The 25,238-nt window shown below is 42.0% G+C and overlaps 1 protein-coding gene across 7 annotated transcripts in view; it reads left to right on the top strand.

Annotated features, from left to right (window-relative positions):
- The window catches only part of LOC133571015 (band 4.1-like protein 1), a 252,318-nt gene that overhangs the window by 140,205 nt on the left and 86,875 nt on the right, over positions 1-25,238 (top strand). For all 7 annotated transcript variants that reach the window (XM_061923964.1, XM_061923965.1, XM_061923963.1 and 4 more), the window contains exon 3: positions 11,199-11,324. In XM_061923964.1, the coding sequence (XP_061779948.1) occupies positions 11,286-11,324 (39 nt within the window). In that variant the 5' untranslated portion in view covers positions 11,199-11,285. The remainder of the gene's footprint in view (positions 1-11,198; positions 11,325-25,238) is intronic.

Genomic DNA, 25,238 nt, shown 5'->3' with positions numbered 1-25,238 from the left:
GGGTTTCATCTAGAACCCACACAGGGAGTTCCACTAAGAACTCTTGCATGTTTCAAGGGTTTCATCGAGAACCCATGCAGGGAGTTCCACTAAGAACCCTTTCATGTTTCAAGGGTTTCATCTAGACCTGACACAGGGGGTTCTAAAAACATCCCTTTTCAAAGGTTTTCTTCGATAACCGTCTTGTCTTCTGAGGGTTCTATAAAGAACCATGTTGTATTCTACAGATCAGTTTAGTTCATATTATATTGTGGTCATTTATCATGTTGACATTGAACAAACATGCAAAACATTTTAATGAGAAAAACATTTATTTAAAGATAGTCCAACAAAACAGGAGAGGCTGTGTAGGTCCCAGGGGAGAACAGGTCAAAAGTCAGCATAGGTCCAGTGGAATCAGCAACATGACAGGCCAGACACATCATGCTGTCCTCAGTAGGTGAATTTGTGTCAATAAATCTCCAGCAATGGTTTCTTCGGGAAAGGGTTTTTCAGAAGCAAATGGTTCCAGTTAGAACCTCAGCCCTTGTAGAAGAACCCTTATTTCTAAGAGTGTAGTACCATTGAGAACAGACGCTGGCTTGACCACCACACATATTCGATAAAACCCGGACGTGACGTCACGTGAATCCAAGCAATAGCGGCGGCCGTACAAAAACAACGTCCGCCTATTTAAAGTTTGGGGCACTCCGTGCTGCATGAATTTGTATTATTTACTCTCACTAATCGATTCATCCGAGCAACGGAATATAAATCAAAGCTTTGTTCTATCCGATTAATTGCTGTAGCCCTAAACCTGTGTCCGTATAAACGTAGTCAGTGACCCCAGTCACGTCTCTTGTGGCATCCCTCTTGAACATACAACACTTCACACACTAGAGATGTCAAGACTCCCTCAAGAAAGCACTAAGCAACATCAAGAGTGGCTGCCATTAGCATTACACTGCTATTGTGAGTGTCTATGGCACGCAGTGAATTTATGTTTGATGGTGTGTGTGTATGTGTGTGTGTGTGTGTCCTTGTCCCTGTCAAAAACTCCCAGTGATTTACAGGATCTATTGTGCTGTAGATCAGCTGGGCTGTCACACATCAGACAGATGCATCGCCGTATTTTAGGGGCAGGCACCGGAGCTATTTACAACCTCCTTGAAATGTTTAATGTTTACTGCTATAAGTAAAACACCGGATGCCTACTGGGGTTGGTATATTTGATTTTTTTAAGTTCAGGTTTTGTTTAAAGCATTCCATCCATCCATTTTTCTACCGCTTGTCCCGTTGGGGGTCGTGAAGGGGGTTGCTGGAGCCTATCTCAGCTGCAATTGGGCGGAAGGCACGGTACACCCTGGACAAGTCGCCACTTCATCACAGGGCCAACACAGATAGACAGACAACATTCACATTCACCCACTAGGGCCAATTTAGTGTTGCCAATCAAGCTATCCCCAGGTGCATGTCTTTGGAGGTGGGAGGAAACCGGAGTACCCGGAGGGAACCCACGCAGTCACGGGGAGAACATGCCAACTCCACACAGAAAGATCCCGAGCCCGGGATTGAACTCAGGATCTTCGTATTGTGAGGCGCATGCACTAACCCCTGTTTCACCATGCTGCCTGTTTAAAGGGGAACATTATCACAATTTCAGAAGGGTTAAAACCATTAAAAATCAGTTCCCAGTGGCTTATTTGATTTTTCGAAGTTTTTTTCAAAATTTTACCCATCACGCAATATCCCTAAAAAAAGCTTCAAAGTGCCTGATTTTAACCATCGTTATATACACCCGATATGGCTCAATAGCTTCAGTTTCTTCTTCAATTTCGTTTTCGCTACCTGCCTCCACACTACAACCATCCGTTTCAATACATTCGTAATCTGTTGAATCGCTTAAGCCGCTGAAATCCGAGTCTGAATCCGAGCTAATGTCGCTATAGCTTGCTGTTCTTTCCGCCATGTTTGTTTGTGTTGGCATCACTATGTGACGTCACAGGAAAATGGACGGGTGTATATAACGATGGTTAAAATCAGGCACTTTGAAGCTTTTTTTTAGGGATATTGCGTGATGGGTAAAATTTTGAAAAAAACTTCGAAAAATATAATAAGCCACTGGGAACTGATTTTTAATGGTTTTAACAATTCTGAAATTGTGATAATGTTCCCCTTTAAATATCTTGTCTGTGCAGTCTATTCAATTGAATATAAGTTGAAAAGGATTTGCAAATCATTGTATTCTGTTTTTATTTACCATTTACACAACGTGCCAACTTCACTAGTTTTGGGGTTTGTAAAAGAAAACTGGTTTTGTTTGACAAAATTTTACCCAAACATTTACTAAAGTGGCTTGGACAGATTAAAAAAATATATATTTAAATCGACATTAGATTTAAATATATATAATCCATTAGATTAAGAATTTTTTCCAAATAAGAACCGTGATTCTTTCGAAAATATATATTTTTTTGGCACCCATAATCGCTACCAAAAAAGCCTACAGTATGTCACATAGGCAAATTACCTCTCTGAAATTCATATTTGGGTCCCTCATCATGCCGCCTTGTTGAGTTTGTCTGCCACTCCACTGAGGAGGGAGACAATCAGGTGGTGGTGGTGGGGGTGTAAAGCTGTGCTGTTACCATGGCAACTGATTCTCTGAGCGGAGCCAGTACTCTTCCACAGACATGCATACATGAACACTCCCTCGCTGATGCCCTCTGTGTCTGCCTTCATGGTCGGACCGAGGAAAGTGAAATGCCAGGGATGATTCCATAGTTGAATGTTCTCCCTGTGATAACCGATTCCAGTGAATAAACAACATATTTTACTACGTCGGTCCAGTATGCACAACAAAGCTGATCGATCATTTATTTTCCAATTGCGCATTGTTCTGCAGGGGTCTCACTCACTGAGGCCAATGTACAATAAATGAATATACCGGCACACAGTGTTCAGAGGAAATGTCTCCATCATGGACAGTGTTTTTCAACCTTTTCTGAGCCAAGGCACATTTTTTTCATTGAAAAAAATCCAGGTGCACACCACCAGAAGAAAACATAAACAAATTAAACTCAGCAGCCGATATTGACAATAAAAAGTCGTTCTCACAATTGTTGAATATGAATTCAAACCATAACCAAGCAAGCATCACTATAGCTCTTGTCTCAAAGTAGGTGTACTGCAGTGACGTGCGGTGAGGTTGATGGCTGGTGAGGCACTGACTTCATCACAGTCAGATTTACAAACATATGAACCCTAAAGAGTATCTTATTCACCATTTGATTGGCAGCAGTTAACAGGTTATGTTTAAAAGCTCATACCAGCATTCTTCCCTGCTTGGCACTCAGCATCAAGGCTTGGAATTGGGGGTTAAATCACCAACAATTATTCCCGGGCGCGGCGCCGCTGCTGCCCACTGCTCCCCTCACATCCCAGGGGGTGATCAAGGTGATGGGTCAAATGCAGAGGACAAATTTCACCACACCTAGTGTGTGTTTGACAATCATTGGTACTTTAACTTAACTTTAACTTTACACATACAAACCGTAGCACACAAAAAAGCACATTTAATTAAAAAAACGTTATTATGGTCTTACCTTTACTTATAAGTGCCGGAACAGTGGTGTTCGTGTTGGAGGAGTTGTGAATGAATGAAATATGAAATCCGTGCTGCAGTCTGCAGGTGTACCTAATGTTGTGTCCCTGCAGTCGATCACGGCTCCTTCGGCGCGAGCAATGTTGTTTTTGCACTTTTTGGCTTCTTGTTAAGTGACTTTTTTTGGGTGGATTTGGTCTTGCACGTGGAGGGTTTGGGTGTGGGCTTTGGTTGGTGTGGCGCTCGCGTCGGGGGGTGCAGTCTGCGGCGGAGGTGCATTAACCGGCACCAGGAGGCGGGATTACTGCGAGCCTCAGCCAGTGCGTCTTCGCAGCAGTTTTATGATCGCTCAGCACAAGAAATACGTTACACACATACAGTTGTTGACAAAATACACTGTACATTATATACCTCAGCTAACTAAACTATGGAAATGTATAATATAATTCATATAGCAATACGGTCTCACTGCACAGCAGGCCAGCAGTTAGCCGAGTCATTGCGCAATCCATGTTGAGGCACTGAGTGACGTGCCTCAACTGGCTGCTGTTCACCGCACCGTCTCTTCTCAGTATTTGAACGGCAAATGTGAAAATTCAGCGATTTTGAATAAAAATAATCTAAAACTGGTGAAGTTAAATGGAAAATAACTTATAGTATAATCACTGGATACATATAACAATTTAATAATTTTTTTTTCTTTTTACATTTTTTTTCTTTTTTTCCCCACCTGTCACATCACGCCGTGACTTATTTTGACGTTTTTGGTGTTTTCCTGTGCATAGTGTTTTAGTTCTTGTCTTGCGCTCCTATTTTTGGTGACTTTTTCTCTTTTGTTGGTATTTTCCTGTATCCGTTCCATGTCTTCCTTGAACGCTATTCCCCGCACCTGCTTTGTTTTCGCAATCAAGACTATTCAAGTTGTGCGGACGCTATCCTTCTTTGTTGATTGTCATTGTCATGTACGGATGTGCTTTGTGGACGCCGTCTGCTCCACACGCTGTAAGTCTTTGCTGTCGTCCAGCATTTAGTTTTTGTTTACTTTGCAACCAGTTCAGTTTTAGTTTCATTTTGCATAACCATCCCTAAGCTTCAATGGTTTTTCTTAGCGGCACTCGATTTTTGTGTATTTTTGGTTTAAGCGTTCGATACCTTTTTACCTGCACGCTGCCTCCCACTGTCGTCTGCATATTGTGATCACCTTCTTGGTGGGGACATTGTTGATTGTCATTTCATGTTTGGATGTACATTGTCTTTGCTCCACAGTAAGTCTTTGCTGTCGTCCAGCATTCTGCTTTTGTTAATTTTGCAGTTTTAGTTTTGTTCTGCATAGCCTTCCCTAAGCTTCAATGCCTTTTCTTAGGGGCACTCATCTTTTGTTTATTTTTGGTTTAAGCATTAGACACCTTTTTACCTGCATATTGCCTCCCGCTGTTTCCGAGAAATACAAAGCAATTGGCTAACTGCTGCCACCTACTGATATGGAAGAGTATTACACGGTTACGCTGCGGAGCTCTAAACAGCACAGACACTCAACAACGGCACATTTGCGGATTATAATTACTGGTTTGCAAAAAATATTTTTAACCCAATTAGGTGAAATTACATAATCTCCCACGGTACACCAGACTGTATCGCACAGTGGTTGAAAAACACCGATTTAGCACAAACTAACTGGATGACGAGTTTCTATCAGATTTTCTTTGGGTTTAAGGATACGTATCTCGAAAACTACCGTATCTGAGTGGCGTTAAATGTCTTCATGTACACAATGTAATTGCATGGATAATCGGAGCGATCCTGGTATTTGTTTCACTTTGAAACCATTGTGGAGCTGAGAGAGACGTCTTCTCACAGATGGCTGTAATGACTTCACAGTGTCACAGAGAACAGATGGATGTCAGTCTCTGTTTCACTTTGGACAGAATGGCTAAGTGAGCACCTGTAATCCTCCATGTTATTTTCTGCTTGACTGATTCGAGCTGGCAGGTCACCCACACTCCAAAAAGTAAGATGAAGTATCTTCAAAACAAGTATTTGTTGGTTCACGGTTATTTGATGGTTATCAAGTTTTTATTCTTTGCAAGTGTATTTTTTGCCCATTTTTCTTAACCTCTTAAGGCCCAAGCTGTTTGTTGACATGCTTTTTTTTTATTTCTCTTTGCTTTTTGGACCCTAATTAGAATAAAAACTAATAATCATCTTTTGATATCATGTACTTAGTCCATAAGTAACAAACGTGTACTTCATGTTTAGTGACATGCTAATTCCATTGTATGTTATACTCGTCTGACACCACTAGATGGCAGTATAAGTGTCCACATAAAGACCCCAATTCAGTAGTGTACACAATTTTGGAAATAAGAGCTAAAAGGTGCTGTCCACGTATGTGGCCACTAAGGCCTTTAGAGTTAATATAAGAAAATAGAAAAAAATTATATTTTATCTCGATCGTACATTTTGCAGATTATCCGTGCTTAAAAATGAGAAATTCCATACTTTTAGAGTTGTGGAAAATAATTGTGGAAACAATGTCACAGTGAATTCATGCTATAATCAAAGGTGGATAGGTTGATTGGCAACACTAAATTGGCCCTAATGTGTGAATGTGAGTGTGAATGTTGTCTGTCTATCTGTGTTGGCCCTGCGATGAGGTGGCGACTTGTCCAGGGTGTACCCCGCCTTCCGCCCGATTGTAGCTGAGATAGGCTCCAGCACCCCCCGCATCCCCAAAAGGGAATAAGCGGTAGAAAATGGATGGATGGAAAGGTCTAAATGAGTGCTATAATCTTCATTTTAACTAGAGATGTCCGATAATATCGGACTGCCGATATTATCGGCCATTAAATGCTTTAAAATGTAATATCGGAAATTATCGGTATCGGTTTCAAAAAGTAAAATTTATGACTTTTTAAAACGCCGCTGTGTACACGGATGTAGGGAGAAGTACAGAATGCAATAAACCTTAAAGGCACTGCCTTTGCGTGTCGGCCCAATCACATAATATCTACGGCTTTTCACACACACAAGTGAATGCAACCCATACTTGGTCACACTGAGGGTGGCCGTATAAACAACTTTAACACTGTTACAAATATGCGCCACACTGTGAACCCACACCAAACAAGAATGACAAACACATTTCGGGAGAACATCCGCACCATAACACAACATAAACACAACAGAACAAATACCCAGAACCCCTTGCAGTACTAACTCTTCTGGGACGCTATAATATACACCCCCCACTACCCCCTCCACCTCAACCTCCTCATGCTCTCTCAGGGAAAGCATGTCCCAAATTCCAAGCTGCTGTTTTGAGGCATTTAAAAAAAAATAATGCACTTTGTGACTTCAATAATAAATATGGCAGTGCCATGTTGGCATTTTTTTCCATAACTTGAGTTGATTTATTTTGGAAAACCTTGTTACATTGTTTAATGCATCCAGCGGGGTATCACAACAAAATTAGGCATAATAATGTGTTAATTCCACGACTGTATGTATCGGTATCGGTTGATATCGGAATAGGTAATTAAGAGTTGGACAATTTCGGAATATCTGATATCGGCAAAAAAGCCATTATCGGACATCTCTAATTTTAACCTTTCCTAATGCTGCGAAACATTTAAAGGGGCAATTTTGCCTATCTTCACAATCATTATGAGAAACAAGAAGACAAAAAAAAAATTGTATTTGCATTGTAGCTTTGTAAAAATCGGCTCGTTCTTGGTGGCTAGCTATGCAGCTAATGGGAGCAATCAATTCTATTTCTAAATCACTTAAAAAAAATGCACTCAAAAACTGCCACCAATACTTAAACTTAGACTTAGACAAACTTTAGTGATCACACAGCTCAGTTACAAAGGATGGAAAGGGTAAAGATGGAAAGGATAATGCGGGTATAAAGTAGACAAAAAAATGTACCATAGTAGCAATATGAAATATAACATATATGTAATATTTACATATTATATACAAACCCCGTTTCCATATGAGTTGGGAAATTGTGTTAGATGTAAATATAAACGGAATACAATGATTTGCAAATCCTTTTCAACCCATATTCAATTGAATGCACTACAAAGACAAGATATTTGATGTTCAAACTGATAAACATTTTTTTTTTTTTTGCAAATAATCATTAACTTTAGAATTTGATGCCAGCAACACGTGACAAAGAAGTTGGGAACGGTGGCAATAAATACTGATAAAGTTGAGGAATGCTCATCAAACACTTATTTGGAACATCCCACAGGTGAACAGGCTAATTGGGAACAGGTGGGTGCCATGATTGGGTATAAAAGTAGATTCTATGAAATGCTCAGTCATTCACAAACAAGGATGGGGCGAGGGTCACCACTTTGTCAACAAATGCGTGAGCAAATTGTTGAACAGTTTAAGAAAAACCTTTCTCAACCAGCTATTGCAAGGAATTTAGGGATTTCACCATCTACGGTCCGTAATATCATCAAAGAGTTCAGAGAATCTGGAGAAATCACTGCACGTAAGCAGCTAAGCCCGTGACCTTCGATCCCTCAGGCTGTACTGCATCAACAAGCGACATCAGTGTGTAAAAGATATCACCACATGGGCTCAGGAACACTTCAGAAACTCACTGTCAGTAACTACAGTTGGTCGCTACATCTGTAAGTGCAAGTTAAAACTCCCATGCAAGGCGAAAACCGTTTATCAACAACACCCAGAAACGCAGTCGGCTTTGCTGGGCCTGAGCTCATCTAAGATGGACTGATACAAAGTGGAAAAGGGTTCTGTGGTCTGACGAGTCCACATTTCAAATTGTTTTTGGAAACTGTGGACGTCGTGTCCTCCGGACCAAAGAGGAAAAGAACCATCCGAATTGTTATAGGCGCAAAGTTGAAAAGCCAGCATCTGTGATGGTTTGGGGGTGTATTAGTGCCCAAGACATGGGTAACTTACACATATGTGAAGGCGCCATTAATACTGAAAGGTACATACAGGTTTTGGAGCAACATATGTTGCCATCCAAGCAACGTTATCATGGACGCCCCTGCTTATTTCAGCATGGTGTTCAGGGATGAATAGTCTCTCCTATTGCTATTGTACTATTTTTTTCAGCTATAGTTACATTAATCATTAGTAATGGAGCAGCCTAGTTTTGAATGGCAGGGTCCCTGCTATCACATGTTGATAAAAATATAACATTTACATAAATAAAAATCAGCAACAGGCTTCCCAAATGCTGTAATAAATTAAGCATGATGAGTTGACTTGAAACTGTTTAATGTTGCACTTTTTATATGTAGAAGAAAATGTTGTCATTTTATTTAATCTGAGCAACAATTTGAGGCAGTTTAATGTGGATTAACGTGGGCAGAATTATTATAGTGTTCCCAATGTTAAAAGGATAAAGCCATTGTTTACAAATTTGGTAAATAAATAACCAAAACATTTATATTTTGTTGTTTTCTTACTGTACCGAAAATGAACCGAACCGTGACCTCTAAACCGAGGTACGTACCGAACCGAAATTTTTGTGTACTGTTACACCCCTAATATATATATATATATATATATATATATATATATATATATATATATATATATATATATACACACACTATTGTCCCCATGTCGCTAAAGTATTTACACTTCATCTGTTGAGGAATTTTCTGCTATATTGAGTGTTTTACCGCAGGGGAGTCCAAACCTTGTCCACATGTAGAACAATGATAGGGTGTTGAGGGGACATTATAATATTCTTCTCTCATATTCTTAATTGTTTTGGCAAACAGAGGGATTTGAAAATGTGTTCATTACGACAGGATGCCTGAAAATAGAGCGTGCAATGTACTGTAACAGGCACAAGAAGCTGGTTGTTTTGGTTGGCAAGGGCCATTTTTTGGATGATTCAGACCAGATTTTGAATCAAGTGTTTTTGCAAATTGTTCTAATGCAAGCTTTATTTCATTATATATGTAAAACATGTTGTGCACCAAAAGTATCCCACGGACACCAGTGTTGTACCACTTGTCTATAACGGAAACACAACCATGTTGCAGGATTTCAAGGTCTTTTTTTGGAATGTATGAAATCATCACATCCTTTTTTTTTTTTCTCCTCTTGCTTGCTTCTCTTTCCCACATAAATTTACAGTAGCATCTTTAAAACACTTCAATCTTGAACAGCTGCTGCAGCAACGGCTTTAGTTTCACTGACAACCGTTCAAATCCACAGGGTCAACCCACTGTGGGGGATGTTGAGCGAGAAGATATAATGCACATCTTTATTTTTCTTGTCTTGTGCGAGAAAGCGCGGGCCCACAAGCGCACGTACGATTTCATATACTTGTAGTTGTATAAGACTTCATAAAAAAAAAACTAATACATAATGGAAAAATAAGAAACTGAAATATTGCAAGGTCTGTTTGAACATAGTCTCACAAACAAAATGCAATGTTGTTTATACCAGGGGTCGGCAACCTTTACCAGTCAAAGAGCCATTTTGACCAGTTTCACAAATTATAGAAAACAATGGGAGCCGCTGAAATTTTAAATGAAACAACATTGCATACAAAGTTTTTTTTTTGCTTTGTGCTATGTATAAACCAGGGGTCTCAGACACGCTGCCCACACCTTTACATGGATTTTTAAGCTGGTGCGGCACGCGGGTTCTAACTGAATAGCGCTTGTCAGCGTCATGCGTGCCGTGATGGTACAGCATATAGCACCCACTACAACCAGCGTGCCAGATCAGCCACATGTTGTATGGGGCTTCCGCTTGCTCACATAGGTGACAGCAAGGCATACTTGGTCAACAACCACACAGGTTACACTGACGGCGGCGGTATAAAAAAAAACGTTAACACTCTTACTAATAATGCACCACACTGTGAACCCACACCAAACAAGAATGACAAACACATTTCGGGAGAACATCTGCACCGTAACACAACATAAACACAACATAAACACAACAGGACAAATACCCAGAATCCCATGCAGCCCTAACTCTTCCGGGATACATTATACACCCCCGCTACCAAACCCCGCCCACCTCAACCTCAACCGTCGCACAGAGAGAGATGGGGGGAGGGGGGGGGGGGTGTGTGCAAGCAGAAGATGTATATTGTATAACAAGTGTTAGGCTGGCACGCTGTTAATACAGATTGTAGAGGGCGCCAAATGTTGTACCATCATGGCACGCCCTTATTATAGCTGTAAGGTTGAAAATCGGTGAATATTGATCCCGGGAGTTTTCTGCGAGAGGCACTGAAATCCGGAAGTCTCACGGGAAAATTGGGGGGTTCAGCAAGTAAGCTGCTGAGCCGCATCAGAGTGATCAAAGAGCCGCATGCGGCTCCGGAGCCGCGGGTTGCCGACCCCTGGCTTATACCATGAATTGATTTACGTGGACCCCGACTTAAACAAGTTGAAAAACTTATTCGGGTGTTACCATTTAGTGGTGAATTGTACGGAATATGTACTGTACTGTGCAATCTACTAATTAAAGTTTCAATGAATCAAAAACTCATGTTGCAGTTGAAATATCATTACTTGTCAATAATTAGGCTATGTATCACTGCTTCATTGTTCTGTACTTCTCTTGAATGTGTTTGTTGGATATGTTTCAGGTTGCTCAAGTGACAGAGGAGTGTGCCCAGTGAGTGTCTCACCGAAAGGCCAGGAGTCCTCCCGGACAACAGGGGCCAGTGGCAGACATGCAGGGGTCGGCCTTGGATGGCAAAATGGCCAAACAGGTGAGCACATAGCCTGAAGATATGTGTTGGCTTGTGTTAATATGGAGTAAAATGGCTTGTTTTTAATCGACTTAAATAATTACAAAAATACTTTGCACATTAACTTTCTAAAGCTCCTCTAATGATCTTTCAGCCTGTCATGATGGATTAAGCGGTCTTGGAAATAATAACTGTTCATGAGCATATTTTATTCTGTATTCACTTCTTGAAGAGCTATTCCAGAATTTATGTGCTTATGTCATACCGGTACCAAAATGTATTTCGATACTTTTCTAAAAAAGGGGACCACAAAAAATTGCATCATTGGCTTCATTTTGACAAACAATCTTATGGTACATTAAACATATGTTTCTTATTGCAAGTTTGTTCTTAAAGGGGAACATTATCACCAGACCTATGTAAGCGTCAATATATACCTTGATGTTGCAGAAAAAAGACCAGATATTTTTTTAACCGATTTCCGAACTCTAAATGGGTGAATTTTGGCGAATTAAACGCCTTTCTATTATTCGCTCTCGGAGCGATGACGTCACAACGTGGCGTCACATCGGGAAGCAATCCGCCATTTTCTCAAACACCGAGTCAAATCAGCTCTGTTATTTTCCGTTTTTTCGACTGTTCTCCGTACCTTGGAGACATCATGCCTCGTCGGTGTGTTGTCGGAGGGTGTAACAACACGAACAGGGACGGATTCAAGTTGCACCAGTGGCCCAAAGATGCGAAAGTGGCAAGAAATTGGACGTTTGTTCCGCACACTTTACCGACGAAAGCTATGCTACGACAGAGATGGCAAGAATGTGTGGATATCCTGCGACACTCAAAGCAGATGCATTTCCAACGATAAAGTCAAAGAAATCTGCCGCCAGACCCCCATTGAATCTGCCGGAGTGTGTGAGCAATTCAGGGACAAAGGACCTCGCTAGCACGGCAAGCAATGGCGGCAGTTTGTTCCCGCAGACGAGCGAGCTAAACCCCCTGGATGTCTTGGCTCACACCGCTTCTACCGTCCCTTATGCCACCGAAGATGATCAAGAGAAGAATATCGACCCTAGCTTCCCTGGCCTGCTGACATCAACTCCAAAACTGGACAGATCAGCTTTCAGGAAAAGAGCGCGGATGAGGGTATGTCTACAGAATATATCAATTGATGAAAATTGTGCTGTCTGCACTCTCAAAGTGCATGTTGTTGCCAAATGTATTTCATATGCTGTAAACCTAGTTCATAGTTGTTAGTTTCCTTTAATGCCAAACAAACACATACCAATCGTTGGTTAGAAGGCGATCGCCGAATTCGTCCTCGCTTTCTCCCGTGTCGCTGGCTGTCGTGTCGTTTTCGTCGGTTTCGCTTGCATACGGTTCAAACCGATATGGCTCAATAGCTTCAGTTTCTTCTTCAATTTCGTTTTCGCTACCTGCCTCCACACTACAACCATCCGTTTCAATACATGCGTAATCTGTTGAATCGCTTAAGCCGCTAAAATCCGAGTCTGAATCCGAGCTAATGTCGCTATACCTTGCTGTTCTACGTGCCATGTTTGTTTGTGTTGGCATCACTGTGTGACGTCACAGGAAAATGGACGGGTGTATATAACGATGGTTAAAATCAGGCACTTTGAAGCTTTTTTTAGGGATATTGCGTGATGGGTAAAATTTTGAAAAAAACTTAGAAAAATAAAATAAGCCACTGGGAACTGATTTTTAATGGTTTTAACCCTTCTGAAATTGTAATAATGTTCCCCTTTGAATAAAATACTGAACATACGAGACAACTTGTCTTTTATAAGTACGTAAGCAAACAAAGGCTCCTAATTAGTCTGCTGACATATGCAGTAACATATTGTGTCATTTTCCATTCTATTATTTTGTCAAAATGATTAAGGACAAGTGGTAGAAAATTGATTATTAATCTACTTGTTCATTTACTGTTAATATCTGCTTATTTTCTCTTTTAACATGTTCTATCTACACTTCTGTTCAAATGTAATAATCACTTATTCTTCTGTTGTTTGGATGCTTTCCATTAGTTCTGGATGATACCATATATTTGGATATCAACCCGAAACCAAGTAGTTACGGGATCATACATTGGTCATATTCAAAGTCTTCATGTGTCCAGGGACATATTTCCTGAGTTTATAAACATAATAAACATTAAAAAAAAACGAAAGAAGATTTTGTGATCGGGGGTTAACGAGGGTTGGGGGGGGGGGGGGGGGGGGGGGGTGATACACAATTGTGGCAATGTTAGACTACTGTTAAAAAAACTTTTGTACCGTAGTTTAATTTGTTCCGTTATGAAGCTTGTACCGTGAAAAAACATGTGTTGCGAAACAGCATCATCCCTGAAATTAATTGAAATCGATTTAATTGCGACCATGAGGTTAGACAATAGGAGAAATGAGAGAGTATGATTGCGTGTAAATACAATAGAGCAGCTTGACGAGACGGTTCTTTTCTAATGAAACAAAAGCAGTTCAAATTTGACTTGACGTTTTTACACACACTTTTTACCCGGCTTTGGAATTTAAGAATAAGTCTTGACAAGTACCGTATTTTTCGGAGTATAAGTCGCACCGGCCGAAAATGCATAATAAAGAAGGGGAAAAAAACATATAAGTCGCACTGGAGTATAAGTCGCATTTTTTGGGGAAATTTATTTGATAAAAACCAACATCAAGAACAGACATTTGAAAGGCAATTTTAAATAAATAAAGAATAGTGAACAACAGGCTGAATAAGTGTACGTTATATGAGGCATAAATAACCAACTGGTATGTTAACGTAACATATTATGGTAAGAGTCATTCAAATAACTATAATATATAGAACATGCTATACGTTTACCAAACAATCTGTCACTCCTAATCGCTAAATCCCATGAAATCTTCTTCCCTGGTGTCGCTTCGAAACAACTCTGCCAACTCCAAAGGTATACACCGCTTCCTCTTGCCGTTTTCTGCTGCATATTTCACTACGTCCAGCTTGTAATCTGCAGTATATGATTTCCTTTTCGGTGCCATTTTTGTTCAGCCCTTCTCAGTTTTCATAAGTTACCGCCAATGTTGAAATGATCCATTTTTTATAGCTACGGACGTAGTAGCAGGTAGCAACCCATGACCCACGATGCACTTCTGCCATGACCCGCCCCCCGCCAAATTTTTATTGGTTGACGTCACATGACCCGCCCCCCGCCAAATTTTTATTGGTTGACGTGTGTGTGACGATTGCTGACATTCGCCTCGTCTCTTACGGGAATGAGAAAAATAATATTATTTGATATTTTACGGTAATGTGTTAATAATTTCACGCATAAGTCGCTCCTGAGTATAAGTCGCACCCCCGGCCAAACTATGAAAAAAACTGCAATTTATAATCCGAAAAATACGGTAGTTCTTTATTTATTTGACATGGACATAACCGTTCCATTGGACAAACCAGATGCACTGCCTTAAGTGTTATTGCAAGAACATGCTAATTTTCAACACTTGTCCACAGGAGGCTCATAGGATACAGAATACTTGTTAAAATGTTACAAAATATACAATGAATCAAATTTACAACACATGAATAATGTGTACATGTAGACTGGTTGGGCAAACTCCCATGCACCCTCAAGGACCCTGCCGAGAGTATAGAGCTGGTCCACAGTTCCACGACCAGGACGAAAACCACACTGTTCCTCCTGAATCCGAGGTTCGACTATCCGGCGTAGCCTCCTCTCCAGTACACCTGAATAGACCTTACCGGGAAGGCTGAGGAGTGTGATCCCACGATAGTTAGAACACACCCTCCGGTTCCCCTTCTTAAAGAGAGGAACCACCACCCCGGTCTGCCAATCCAGAGGTACCGCCCCCGATGTCCACGCGATGCTGCAGAGTCTTGTCAACCAAGACAGCCCCACAGCATCCAGAGCCTTAAGGAACTCCGGGCGGATCTCATCTACCCCTGGGGCCTTGCCACCGAGGAGCTTTTTAACTACCTCAGCAACATCAGCCCCAGAAATAGGAGAGCCCACCACAGACTCCCCAGGCACTGCTTCCTCATAGGAAGACGTGTTGGTGGGATTGAGGAGGTCTTCGAAGTATTCCCTCCACGGATCCACAACATCCGCAGTCGAGGTCAGCAGAACACCATTCTCGCCATACACGGTGTTGATAGTGCACTGCTTTCCCTTCCTGAGGCGGCGGATGGTGGTCCAGAATTGCTTCGAAGCCGTCCGGAAGTCGTTTTCCATGGCTTCCCCGAACTCCTCCCATGTCCGAGTTTTTGCCTCAGCGACCGCTGAAGCCGCACACCGCTTGGCCTGTCGGTACCTGTCCGCTGCCTCAGGAGTCCTATGAGCCAAAAGAACCCGATAGGACTCCTTCTTCAGCTTGACGGCATCCCTCACCGCCGGTGTCCACCAACGGGTTCTAGGATTACCGCCACGACAAGCACCAATTACCTTGCGGCCACAGCTCCAATCAGCCGCCTCGACAATAGAGGCGCAGAACATGGTCCATTCGGACTCAATGTCCAGCACCTCCCTCGTGACATGTTCAAAGTTCTTCCGGAGGTGGGAATTGAAACTCTCTCTGACAGGAGACTCTGCCACTCAGTGAACCACTCAGTCCCCACTGACTAAAGATCTGGTGTTAGGTCTGCGAGAGCCCTGACGTCTGATAGCCAGACTAGAGACCAGCGGTGGCACACAATTAGTTAGACATCTAAAAAAAACAATTTCAGTGTGCTAACATTTACAAAATGTTCAAATGTAAAAAGCTTGTTTACAACTGAATGGAATGCTTACGTAGGGGATTCTGACTATTTTGGACTGCTAGTAGTCGATCCACAGCGATCGAGGAGACATTACACTTCGACTGTCGTTAAAGTTGACAGTTGTTTTTCTCACTACGATAGGGCAAAACCATCCTTGCCCAGGAACACCCTCTTGGTTTTTGGAGCATAAATATTTGGGGTTTTGGCACCAGCCGCTGGACTAGATCTGACCAATATAAGTCTATGAGCACGAACCATAGAAGCCTAATCGGATGAACGGCGAAACATCTTGTAAGACAAACCAAACAGTCCAGTTGCGATCGATTGAATGTCCTGAGATGTGTTGTGGTTTGAGACACTTGTGATTAAGGGCTGTATAACTAAACTTTGATTGATTGATTGATAGAGATGACAATCTCTATCAAGTGTTTTGTGGACTTGGAGAAGTGTTTTGTGGACTTGGAGAAGGCATTCGACCGTGTCCCTCGGGAAGTCCTGTGGGGAGTGCTCAGAGAGTATGGGGTATCGGACTGTCTGATTGTGGCGGTCCGCTCCCTGTATGATCAGTGTCAGAGCTTGGTCCGCATTTCCGGCAGTAAGTCGGACACGTTTCCAGTGAGGGTTGGACTCCGCCAAGGCTGCCCTTTGTCACCCATTCTGTTCATAACTTTTATGGACAGAATTTCTAGGCGCAGTCAAGGTGTTGAGGGGATCTGGTTTGGTGGCTGCAGGATTAGGTCTCTGCTTTTTGCAGATGATGTGGTCCTGATGGCTTCATCTGGCCAGGATCTTCAGCTCTCGCTGGATCGGTTCGCAGCCGAGTGTGAAGCGACTGGGATGAGAATCAGCACCTCCAAGTCCGAGTCCATGGTTCTCGCCCGGAAAAGGGTGGAATGCCATCTTCGGGTTGGGGAGGAGACCCTGACCCAAGTGGAGGAGTTCAAGTACCTTGGAGTCTTGTTCACGAGTGAGGGAAGAGTGGATCGTGAGATCGACAGGCGGATCGGTGCGGCATCTTCAGTAATGCGGACGCTGTATCGATCCGTTGTGGTGAAGAAGGAGCTGAGCCGGAAGGCAAAGCTCTCAATTTACCGGTCGATCTACGTTCCCATCCTCACCTATGGTCATGAGCTTTGGGTTATGACCGAAAGGACAAGATCACGGGTACAAGCGGCCGAAATGAGTTTCCTCCGCCGGGTGGCGGGGCTCTCCCTTAGAGATAGGGTGAGAAGCTCTGTCATCCGGGGGGAGCTCAAAGTAAAGCCGCTGCTCCTCCACATCGAGAGGAGCCAGATGAGGTGGTTCGGGCATCTGGTCAGGATGCCACCCGATCGCCTCCCTCGGGAGGTGTTTAGGGCACGTCCGACCGGTAGGAGGCCACGGGGAAGACCCAGGACACGCTGGGAAGACTATGTCTCCCGGCTGGCCTGGGAACGCCTCGGGATCCCCCGGGAAGAGCTGGACGAAGTGGCTGGGGAGAGGGAAGTCTGGGCTTCCCTGCTTAGGCTGCTGCCCCCGCGACCCGACCTCGGATAAGCGGAAGAAGATGGATGGATAGAGATGACAATGACCTGGATCAATGAGAATCTTCATAGACATAAAAAGCTTGTGTTTTTTAATGACATCGCATTGATGCCACCTCACAGGTTTTCTGTCAAAACACCTTGATTGGCTGGTTGTACAGAGAGATGACTTTGCGACCATGAGGTTAGACAATAGGAGAAATGAGAGAATACGATTGCGTGTAAATACAATAGAGCAGCTTGACGAGACAGTTCTCTTCTAATGAAACAAAAGCAGTTCAAATTTGACTTGACGTTTTTACACACACTTTTTACCTGGCTTTGGAATTTGAGATTATCGTCAAGACTTATTAAGTACTTTGTCTCTCTAACTTCTTGGATGATATCATCATCTATCCATACCTTAAATAAATTGTTTGAAGGTTGTGCTTTAAATGAGGAAAACATTTTTAGATTGTTTTCTTAACATTCAGTGTTAATTGAAGCTAAGTTGAAATGTTAACTAGAGATTCTGTCAACCGCTGACCAGCGAGAGTGGAATTCTTTGCAGGCACATGAATAACTGTGTCATCTGCATAAAGGTGGCAGTTGACATTGTGGCAACAGTTTGGAAGGTCATTTACATACATGGCAAACAGCAATGGCCCTAATACGGAGCCTTGTGGCACTCCCATGTCATTAGAACGAAGACCAGATGTAAGGCCATTGACCTTAACATGTTGCTGCCTGTCCTCAAGATTTGTTTTAAACCATTCTTGTGCTTAAGGAGATATTTTGAAATGCCAGTGTTACTGGTGCACAGTATCAAAGGCCTTTTTGAGGTCTAGAAACAATGCACCAACAACTTCTGTCTCGACAGCGCTTAATCTGTTTGAGCAAGTAACAGTTACCGTATTTTCCGCACCATAAGCCGCCCTGGGTTATAAGCCACGCCTTCAATGAACGGCATATTTCAAAACTTTGTCCACCTATAAGCCGCCCCGTGTTGAAAGCCGCATCTAACTGCGCTAAAGGAATGTCAAAAAAACAGTCAGATAGGTCAGTCAAACTTTAATAATATATTAAAACCAGCGTGATGTGGGCGCGCATGGAATCGTATATCAACATGGACGAAGCTGCGTGAAAAAAGCCACCCGGCCTCTTCGCGTAAACTTAAACTTACCTTAACCACTCGCTCATCTTTTCTTCATCCATCCCTTCGAGTTAGCTTTTATGATGACGCCGGCTGGAAAGGTCTCTTTTGGCAAGGTCTTCCTTTTGAATATCACCATGGGTGGAAGTTTCTGGCCATTAGCATGGCAAGCTAGAACCACAGTGAAGGATGACTTCTCATTCCCTGTGGTGCGAATATTCACCGTACGTGCTCCCGTTGTATCCACAGTGCGGTTCACAGGAATATCAGTTGCTGTGAAATAGTAATCCGTGTGCGGATGGAGAGATTGCGTCTTTTCATGAACCGGATCCCTGTCGCTTTGTAGGAGCCATTTTGTGGTCTTTACAGATGTAAACACACAAAGGAAATGATAATATCCGCGCGCTTTTTCTTCTTCTACGCGAGCGGGTGGTTGCTTACAGTAGAAGAAGAAGCGCTTCCTGTTCTATGGGGGCGGGTGCTTACCTTGGCGGTTGCTTGCGTAGAAGAAGAAGCGCTTCCTGTTCTACCGGGAAAAAAGATGGCGGCTGTTTACCGAAGTTGCGAGACCGAAACTTTATGAAAATGAATCTTAATATTTATCCATATATAAAGCGCACCGGGTTATAAGGCGCACTGTCAGCTTTTGAGAAAATTTGTGGTTTTTAGGTGCGCCTTATAGTGCGGAAAATACGGTAACTGTTTCTGTGCTGTACTTTTGCCTCAACCCAAATTGTTGGGGATGGAGCAGTTGGTTTGACTCCAGGTGTTCTTTTAGTTGTTCTGCCAATACCTTCTCCAAGATTTTAGACACAACAGGAAGGACAGAGATAAGCATGTAGTTGTTCTTTTTCGCCTGTTTTGTGGATCGCTGTTACTACACTGGTTTTCCAGCACTTTGGACATTACAAATATTCATAAAGTGTGTTATAGGGTCTAACAGAGTATCTTGGTGTTTTTTAAGCAAAGATGTGCTAAGGTCATGGATGTCTTTTGACACCCAGTTGCCCATGTTTAAAAGGACTTTATTCACTTTGTCATTGGACACCTCCATGCAAAACTGATAAGTATTATTCAGATGTATGTCTTCTGGATAAAGTACTGTGTCATTACATTTATTTGAGGGTTCATGCACTGAATCAATAAGAAAATGTTCAGAGCGTTAGCCATAGATTCATTGTCATTCATTATGCTTCCTTGTACTTTTAGAAAGTCCATTTTTGGTGTTTTTTCTTAGAGCTACTTCCCTTAGCCTCTTGAGTGATTTTAGTAAGATCATTAGTTTCCTCCAAAGACATGCACCTGGGGATAGGTTGATTGGCAACACTAAATTGGCCCTAGTGTGTGAATGTGAGTGGGAATGTTGTCTGTCTATCTGTGTTGGCCCTGTGATGAGGTGGCGACTTGTCCAGGGTGTACCTCGCCTTCCGCCCGAATGCAGCTGAGATAGGCTCCGGCACCCCCCGCGACCCCGAAAGGGACAAGCGGTAGAAAATGGATGGATGGATGGATTAGTTTTGCTTCTTTGTGATAACTTGATTTTTGAGGCCTGTATAGGCCAAATGATCAATTGTTTTTTTTTGTTTTTAGGGATTTTTAAGTGCCTTTATGTTTTTTTTTATTGTTTGCCACATGTCAGTTAAACCAAGAAAGTACTTTTTTGCTCTCTTCATACAGGTCTTTGTTTACTTTTTAGTTAACTCTTTCAATGTGGTTATAAACGTATTTACGCATATATTTATGTCAGACTTTTTTGTAACAATGTTCCATATTGTTTGATTGACTTCTTGTTCAAAATCAGGTAGGTGTGATTTAGTTTTAGTTTTTGAGTCTGTGATTTTATAAAACAGAAATCTAATTTTAGTTAATTTTCTAACAATTAGAATCCTGTAATGTTTGTGTCATTCTTTCTGGCCTAATCGTAAAGATCAGATTTATTCGAGTTTCACTTTTCCTTGTAATTCTGGTGTGTTTCTATTATTTGTTTATATTAAAATATAACGGATTTAAATTTACCATTGCTTTTTTTTCTCCTGCCAGTTATATTAAAATTTCAGTGCAATCATCCATATTTGAGAGACATTTTTGAAACCAACCACAACAAATCGAACCTTACGAAGGTGGGTTGTTAAAAACAATAAAAAGGAATTTCATGTTAGGGGACAGAAGAACTTGCAGAGCAAGACATTTCAAGTTCACATTAATATTAACCACTTCACATTTGAACTGCTCTGTGGTGTATATTAGAACACCAGCACCCTTCCCTTGTTTCCTGTCTCTCCTGTAGCAATTGTATCCTGGTATTAGGGATGTCCCAATCCCATATTTGGATCGGATCGGCCGCCGATATTTGCCAAAAAATGCGTATCGGCAAGGCATGGGAAAATGCCGATCCAGATCCAGTTTAAAAAAAAACCTCCGGTCCGTGTTTTCCAATGCACCGATTTAAATAATACATTCCACTTTTCTGCTGCTCCCTAATTTCCGTTCCGCATTTTCCAGCACACCTTCAACACATCCACAGGTCTGTGGATTCTCACGCAGTTGCTTTTAGCTGCTGGCATTACACGACAGGCTCTTCTCACTCTTTCCTGTGTCTCCCTCTCACAGACAGCAAGCGCACCTTCTTACACACGTCACATACTGTCACGTCATATGTCACATACGTATACGTCCTCCCCGAGCAGAGAGGTAGCAGCATGGCTAACGTTAGCTGTGATGCTAGCGCAGCCGTGTGACCAACGTTCCCTCTCAGGTGCGCGCCTGTGCAATTGCGTCCTCTGCGCATAGCAATTATATGCCACGCACAAAATCAAATAAAAAAATAAGCGCATAACAATTTTCGACACACGGACACGACAGAGAAAACAGTTTTCGTCATCATTGTTCAAATATTGTGACGTCTGTCGAGACGCTTATCTCCATTCAGTGCCACACGTCCACACCATCAAAATGCCGAGGCAAAAATGTCCACGTCAACACCGAATGAAAAAATTAGTGATTTTTTTAGTTGTGATTTCCTTCTCTGCATGAAAGTTTAAAAGTAGCATATATTAATGCAGTATGAAGAAGAATGTTTTAATGTAGACATGCAAGCCTTGAAAGAAAATGTTGAAAATCAAGACTACATTTCCTGCAAATGGGTGCATTTCTACCCTATATTTTAACTTTAGATTTATTCTCATATCAAACACTTTTGGCTGTCTTTTTGACACTTACATCCGGCGCCCCCCTCCACACCCTGGATTATAAATAATGTAAATAATTCAATGTGATTATCTTGTGTGATGACTGTATTATGATGATAGTATATACCTGATAGTATATATCTGTATCATGAATCAATTTAAGTGGACCCCGACTTAAACAAGTTGAAAAACTTATTGGGGTGTTACCATTTAGTGGTCAATTGTACGGAATATGTACTTCACTGTGCAACCTACTAATAAAAGTCTCAATCAATCAATCAAAACACATAGAATCATCATACTGCTGTGATTATATGCATCAAGTGTTCATTCAAGGCTAAGGCAAAATATCGAGATATATATCGTGTATCGAAATATGACCTTAAAATATCGCAATATTAAAAAAAGGCCATATCGCCCAGCCCTAGTTCAATGATGCCATTTCTGTTTGTCATGTATAATTTTGTCTATTTTGTGTTTATCCTTGAATAAACAGGTCAGTTTCTTGTTACCAACCATTGTGTATTATTCAAACTCCCCTAATTCAGCTGGCTAGTTGTTATCAAGAGTACTAAAACCCTTTTCAACATGATTCTGACAATTAAGTAGGCTAAATAACTTTAAACTTGAATACATGCTCGGATAGGCCAGTATCGGTATCGGTCAGTATCGGTATCGGATCGGAAGTGCAAAAACAATATCGGTATCGGATCGGAAGTGCAAAAACCTGGATCGGGACATCCCTACCTGGTATTTCTATCAAGTTTGTTGAAATGTGCTGATAAAGCCAACTTTGATCAGGCAGTAGATTATGTATTTGATCCTGATATTAATATGCCTACCCAGCAATCTCTTAGGTTTTGTTTCGGGATTCCAGATAACCTGAGCAAGATTTACTGTTTGGAAAAAAGGGAACTGCTTCTGCTTCAGTGTAGCGTTATTTGGAGTTTGTAACCCAGGTACCTGGTGCCTAGAGGACTGATATATTAGCCCAGGTGGCTGCTGTGGCGGCCCCAGGGAGCACAGGTGCTAGCCCAGGTAGCTCCTGAGGCTGTAGCACAGTGCTTAAAAACAGATCCAGGATTTTTCTCAACACCACCAGCCAGAAGTATTATCATCAGAGGATTCACAACCCCCAGCAATGATCTGGATGTCGTTAGATCAGTTTTACCTGAGGGCGGCCTAGCATGCCCACAATCTAGAATTCTTACATACAGGAGATGTTGGCTCCTCTTGGCTGGGTAGAGAATAAAATCAGTGTCCGTTAAGCTCACGAGGAGCTGCCAAACTGTGTGTGGTATCGTTTTGTTCAACTCCAGACTGAAAACTTTTTTAACTGTGGATATGACCAGTGTTTTTCAACCACTGTGCCACGGCACACTAGTGAGATACAGTCTGGTGTGCCGTGGGAGATTATCTAATTTCACCTATTTGGGCAAAACCAGTAATTATAGTCTGCAAATGATGTGTTGTTGTTGAGTGTCGGTGCTGTCTAGAGCTCGGCAGAGTAACCGTGTAATACTCTTCCATATCAGTAGGTGGCAGCCGGTAGCTAATTGCTTTGTAGATGTCGGAAACAGCGGGAGGCAGTGTGCAGGTAAAAAGGTGTCTAATGCTTAAACCAAAAATAAACAAAAGGTGAGTGCCCCTAAGAAAAGGGGGTAGGGGGTAGCAGGGGGTGTATATTGTAGCGTCCCGGAAGAGTTAGTGCTGCAAGGGTTTCTGGGTATTTGTTCTGTTGTGTTTATGTTGTGTTACGGTGCGGATGTTCTCCCGAAATGTGTTTTTCATTCTTGTTTGGTGTGGGTTCACAGTGTGTCGCATATTTGTAACAGTGTTAAAGTTATTTATACGGCCACCCTCAGTGTGACCTGTATGGCTGTTGACCAAGTATGCTTGCATTGACTTGTGTGTGTGAAAAGCCGTAGATATTATGTGATCGGGCCGGCACGCAAAGGCAGTGCCTTTAAGGTTTGTTGGCACTCTGTACTTCTCCCTACATCCGTGTAAACAGCGGCATTTTAAAAAGTCATACATTTTGCTTTTTCAAACCGATAATTTTGAAACCGATACTGATAATTTCCGATATTACATTTTAAAACATTTATCGGCATCCCTAGAAACTTTATTATATTTAGTAAGTAAAGATTCATTCCCGGCCACATAAAAAGATGTGGCGGGCCAGATATGGCACCTGGGCTGTGAGTTTGACACCTTTGGTATATGCAACAGTCTATTTGAAAATTAGCATCATTGCTGCTGTACGTGTGATAGAGATGCACGGTTTGCGGACACAACCGCGGAGTCCGCGGATAAACCGCGGGTCGGGCGGGTAAAAATAGATTTTAAATAGATGCGGGCGGTTGGCGGTTGAACCAATTCGGAAATATATATACATAGTTAAATGTTGTTACCCACATACGAAAAACGAGCAGCACTCTTTGAAACAGTCAATTATTCACCAGGCAGTGCAGCACAACACAACACAACAGAAGAAGAAGAAAAAAAGAAAAAGATGGCACCGCGTCCCAGCAACAAGTGGCGCAAGTGAGCGCTCCTTCAGCGCAGCACGGCGCATTTTAGAGGCCAGGCGCTCTCGCATGAATCCTGGCACTGTAGATGCCATTTTATTCCTGCATAGTGCATACCTGCCAACTACTCCGGTTTTCCCGTAATTAGTATGGTTTTCATCAACCTATTCCGGGTTACGGTTGCAGTGATAAAAAATACGGTTTTTCATTAATTAAAAAAAAATATTTAAAAAAAAGTTTTATTCACAAAATCGCGTAACAACAATGACAATTGACACTGCTTCCCGTAACTTCCTATCGAGCCATTCCGAATGCCATGCGCGAGGCTATTTATAGCACCGCTGCCAAGCACGAGGCCATTGTTTCCAAACGAGCGAACGATCATGGAATCAGCCGGAGAAAAATCGCAAACGAGTCTTAAACCGAAAAGAAAACTGCAGTCATTCCGTGAAGAATATTCAAAAGCCTATCCGGGAATAATTATCCGTTCCAAAAAGGGTGAAAACTACGCGAATTGCACCTTGTGCAGACAAGATTTTTCGATCGGACACGGAGGAATTAGCGATGTAAAAGACCACGTTGGGACAAAAAAACACAAGTCTAATGCCGTTGCTAGCGATACAAGTGGAAAACTTTCAACGTTTTTCGTCGCCCAAACAGATTCTTTGGATGTGATAAATGCCGAAGTTTTATTTACGGAGGCAGTAATTGAGCAAACAAAAAGGTAATGACACCAATGTTATCTATTGGAATTGTTTAGTACTGTTATACTGTTAAAAGTG

Source organism: Nerophis lumbriciformis, linkage group LG28, assembly GCF_033978685.3.
Source record: "Nerophis lumbriciformis linkage group LG28, RoL_Nlum_v2.1, whole genome shotgun sequence".
Lineage (NCBI taxonomy): Eukaryota > Metazoa > Chordata > Actinopteri > Syngnathiformes > Syngnathidae > Nerophis > Nerophis lumbriciformis.
The sequence above is the reverse complement of the archived record's forward strand: the minus strand, read 5'-3'. Positions and strand labels throughout refer to the sequence as shown.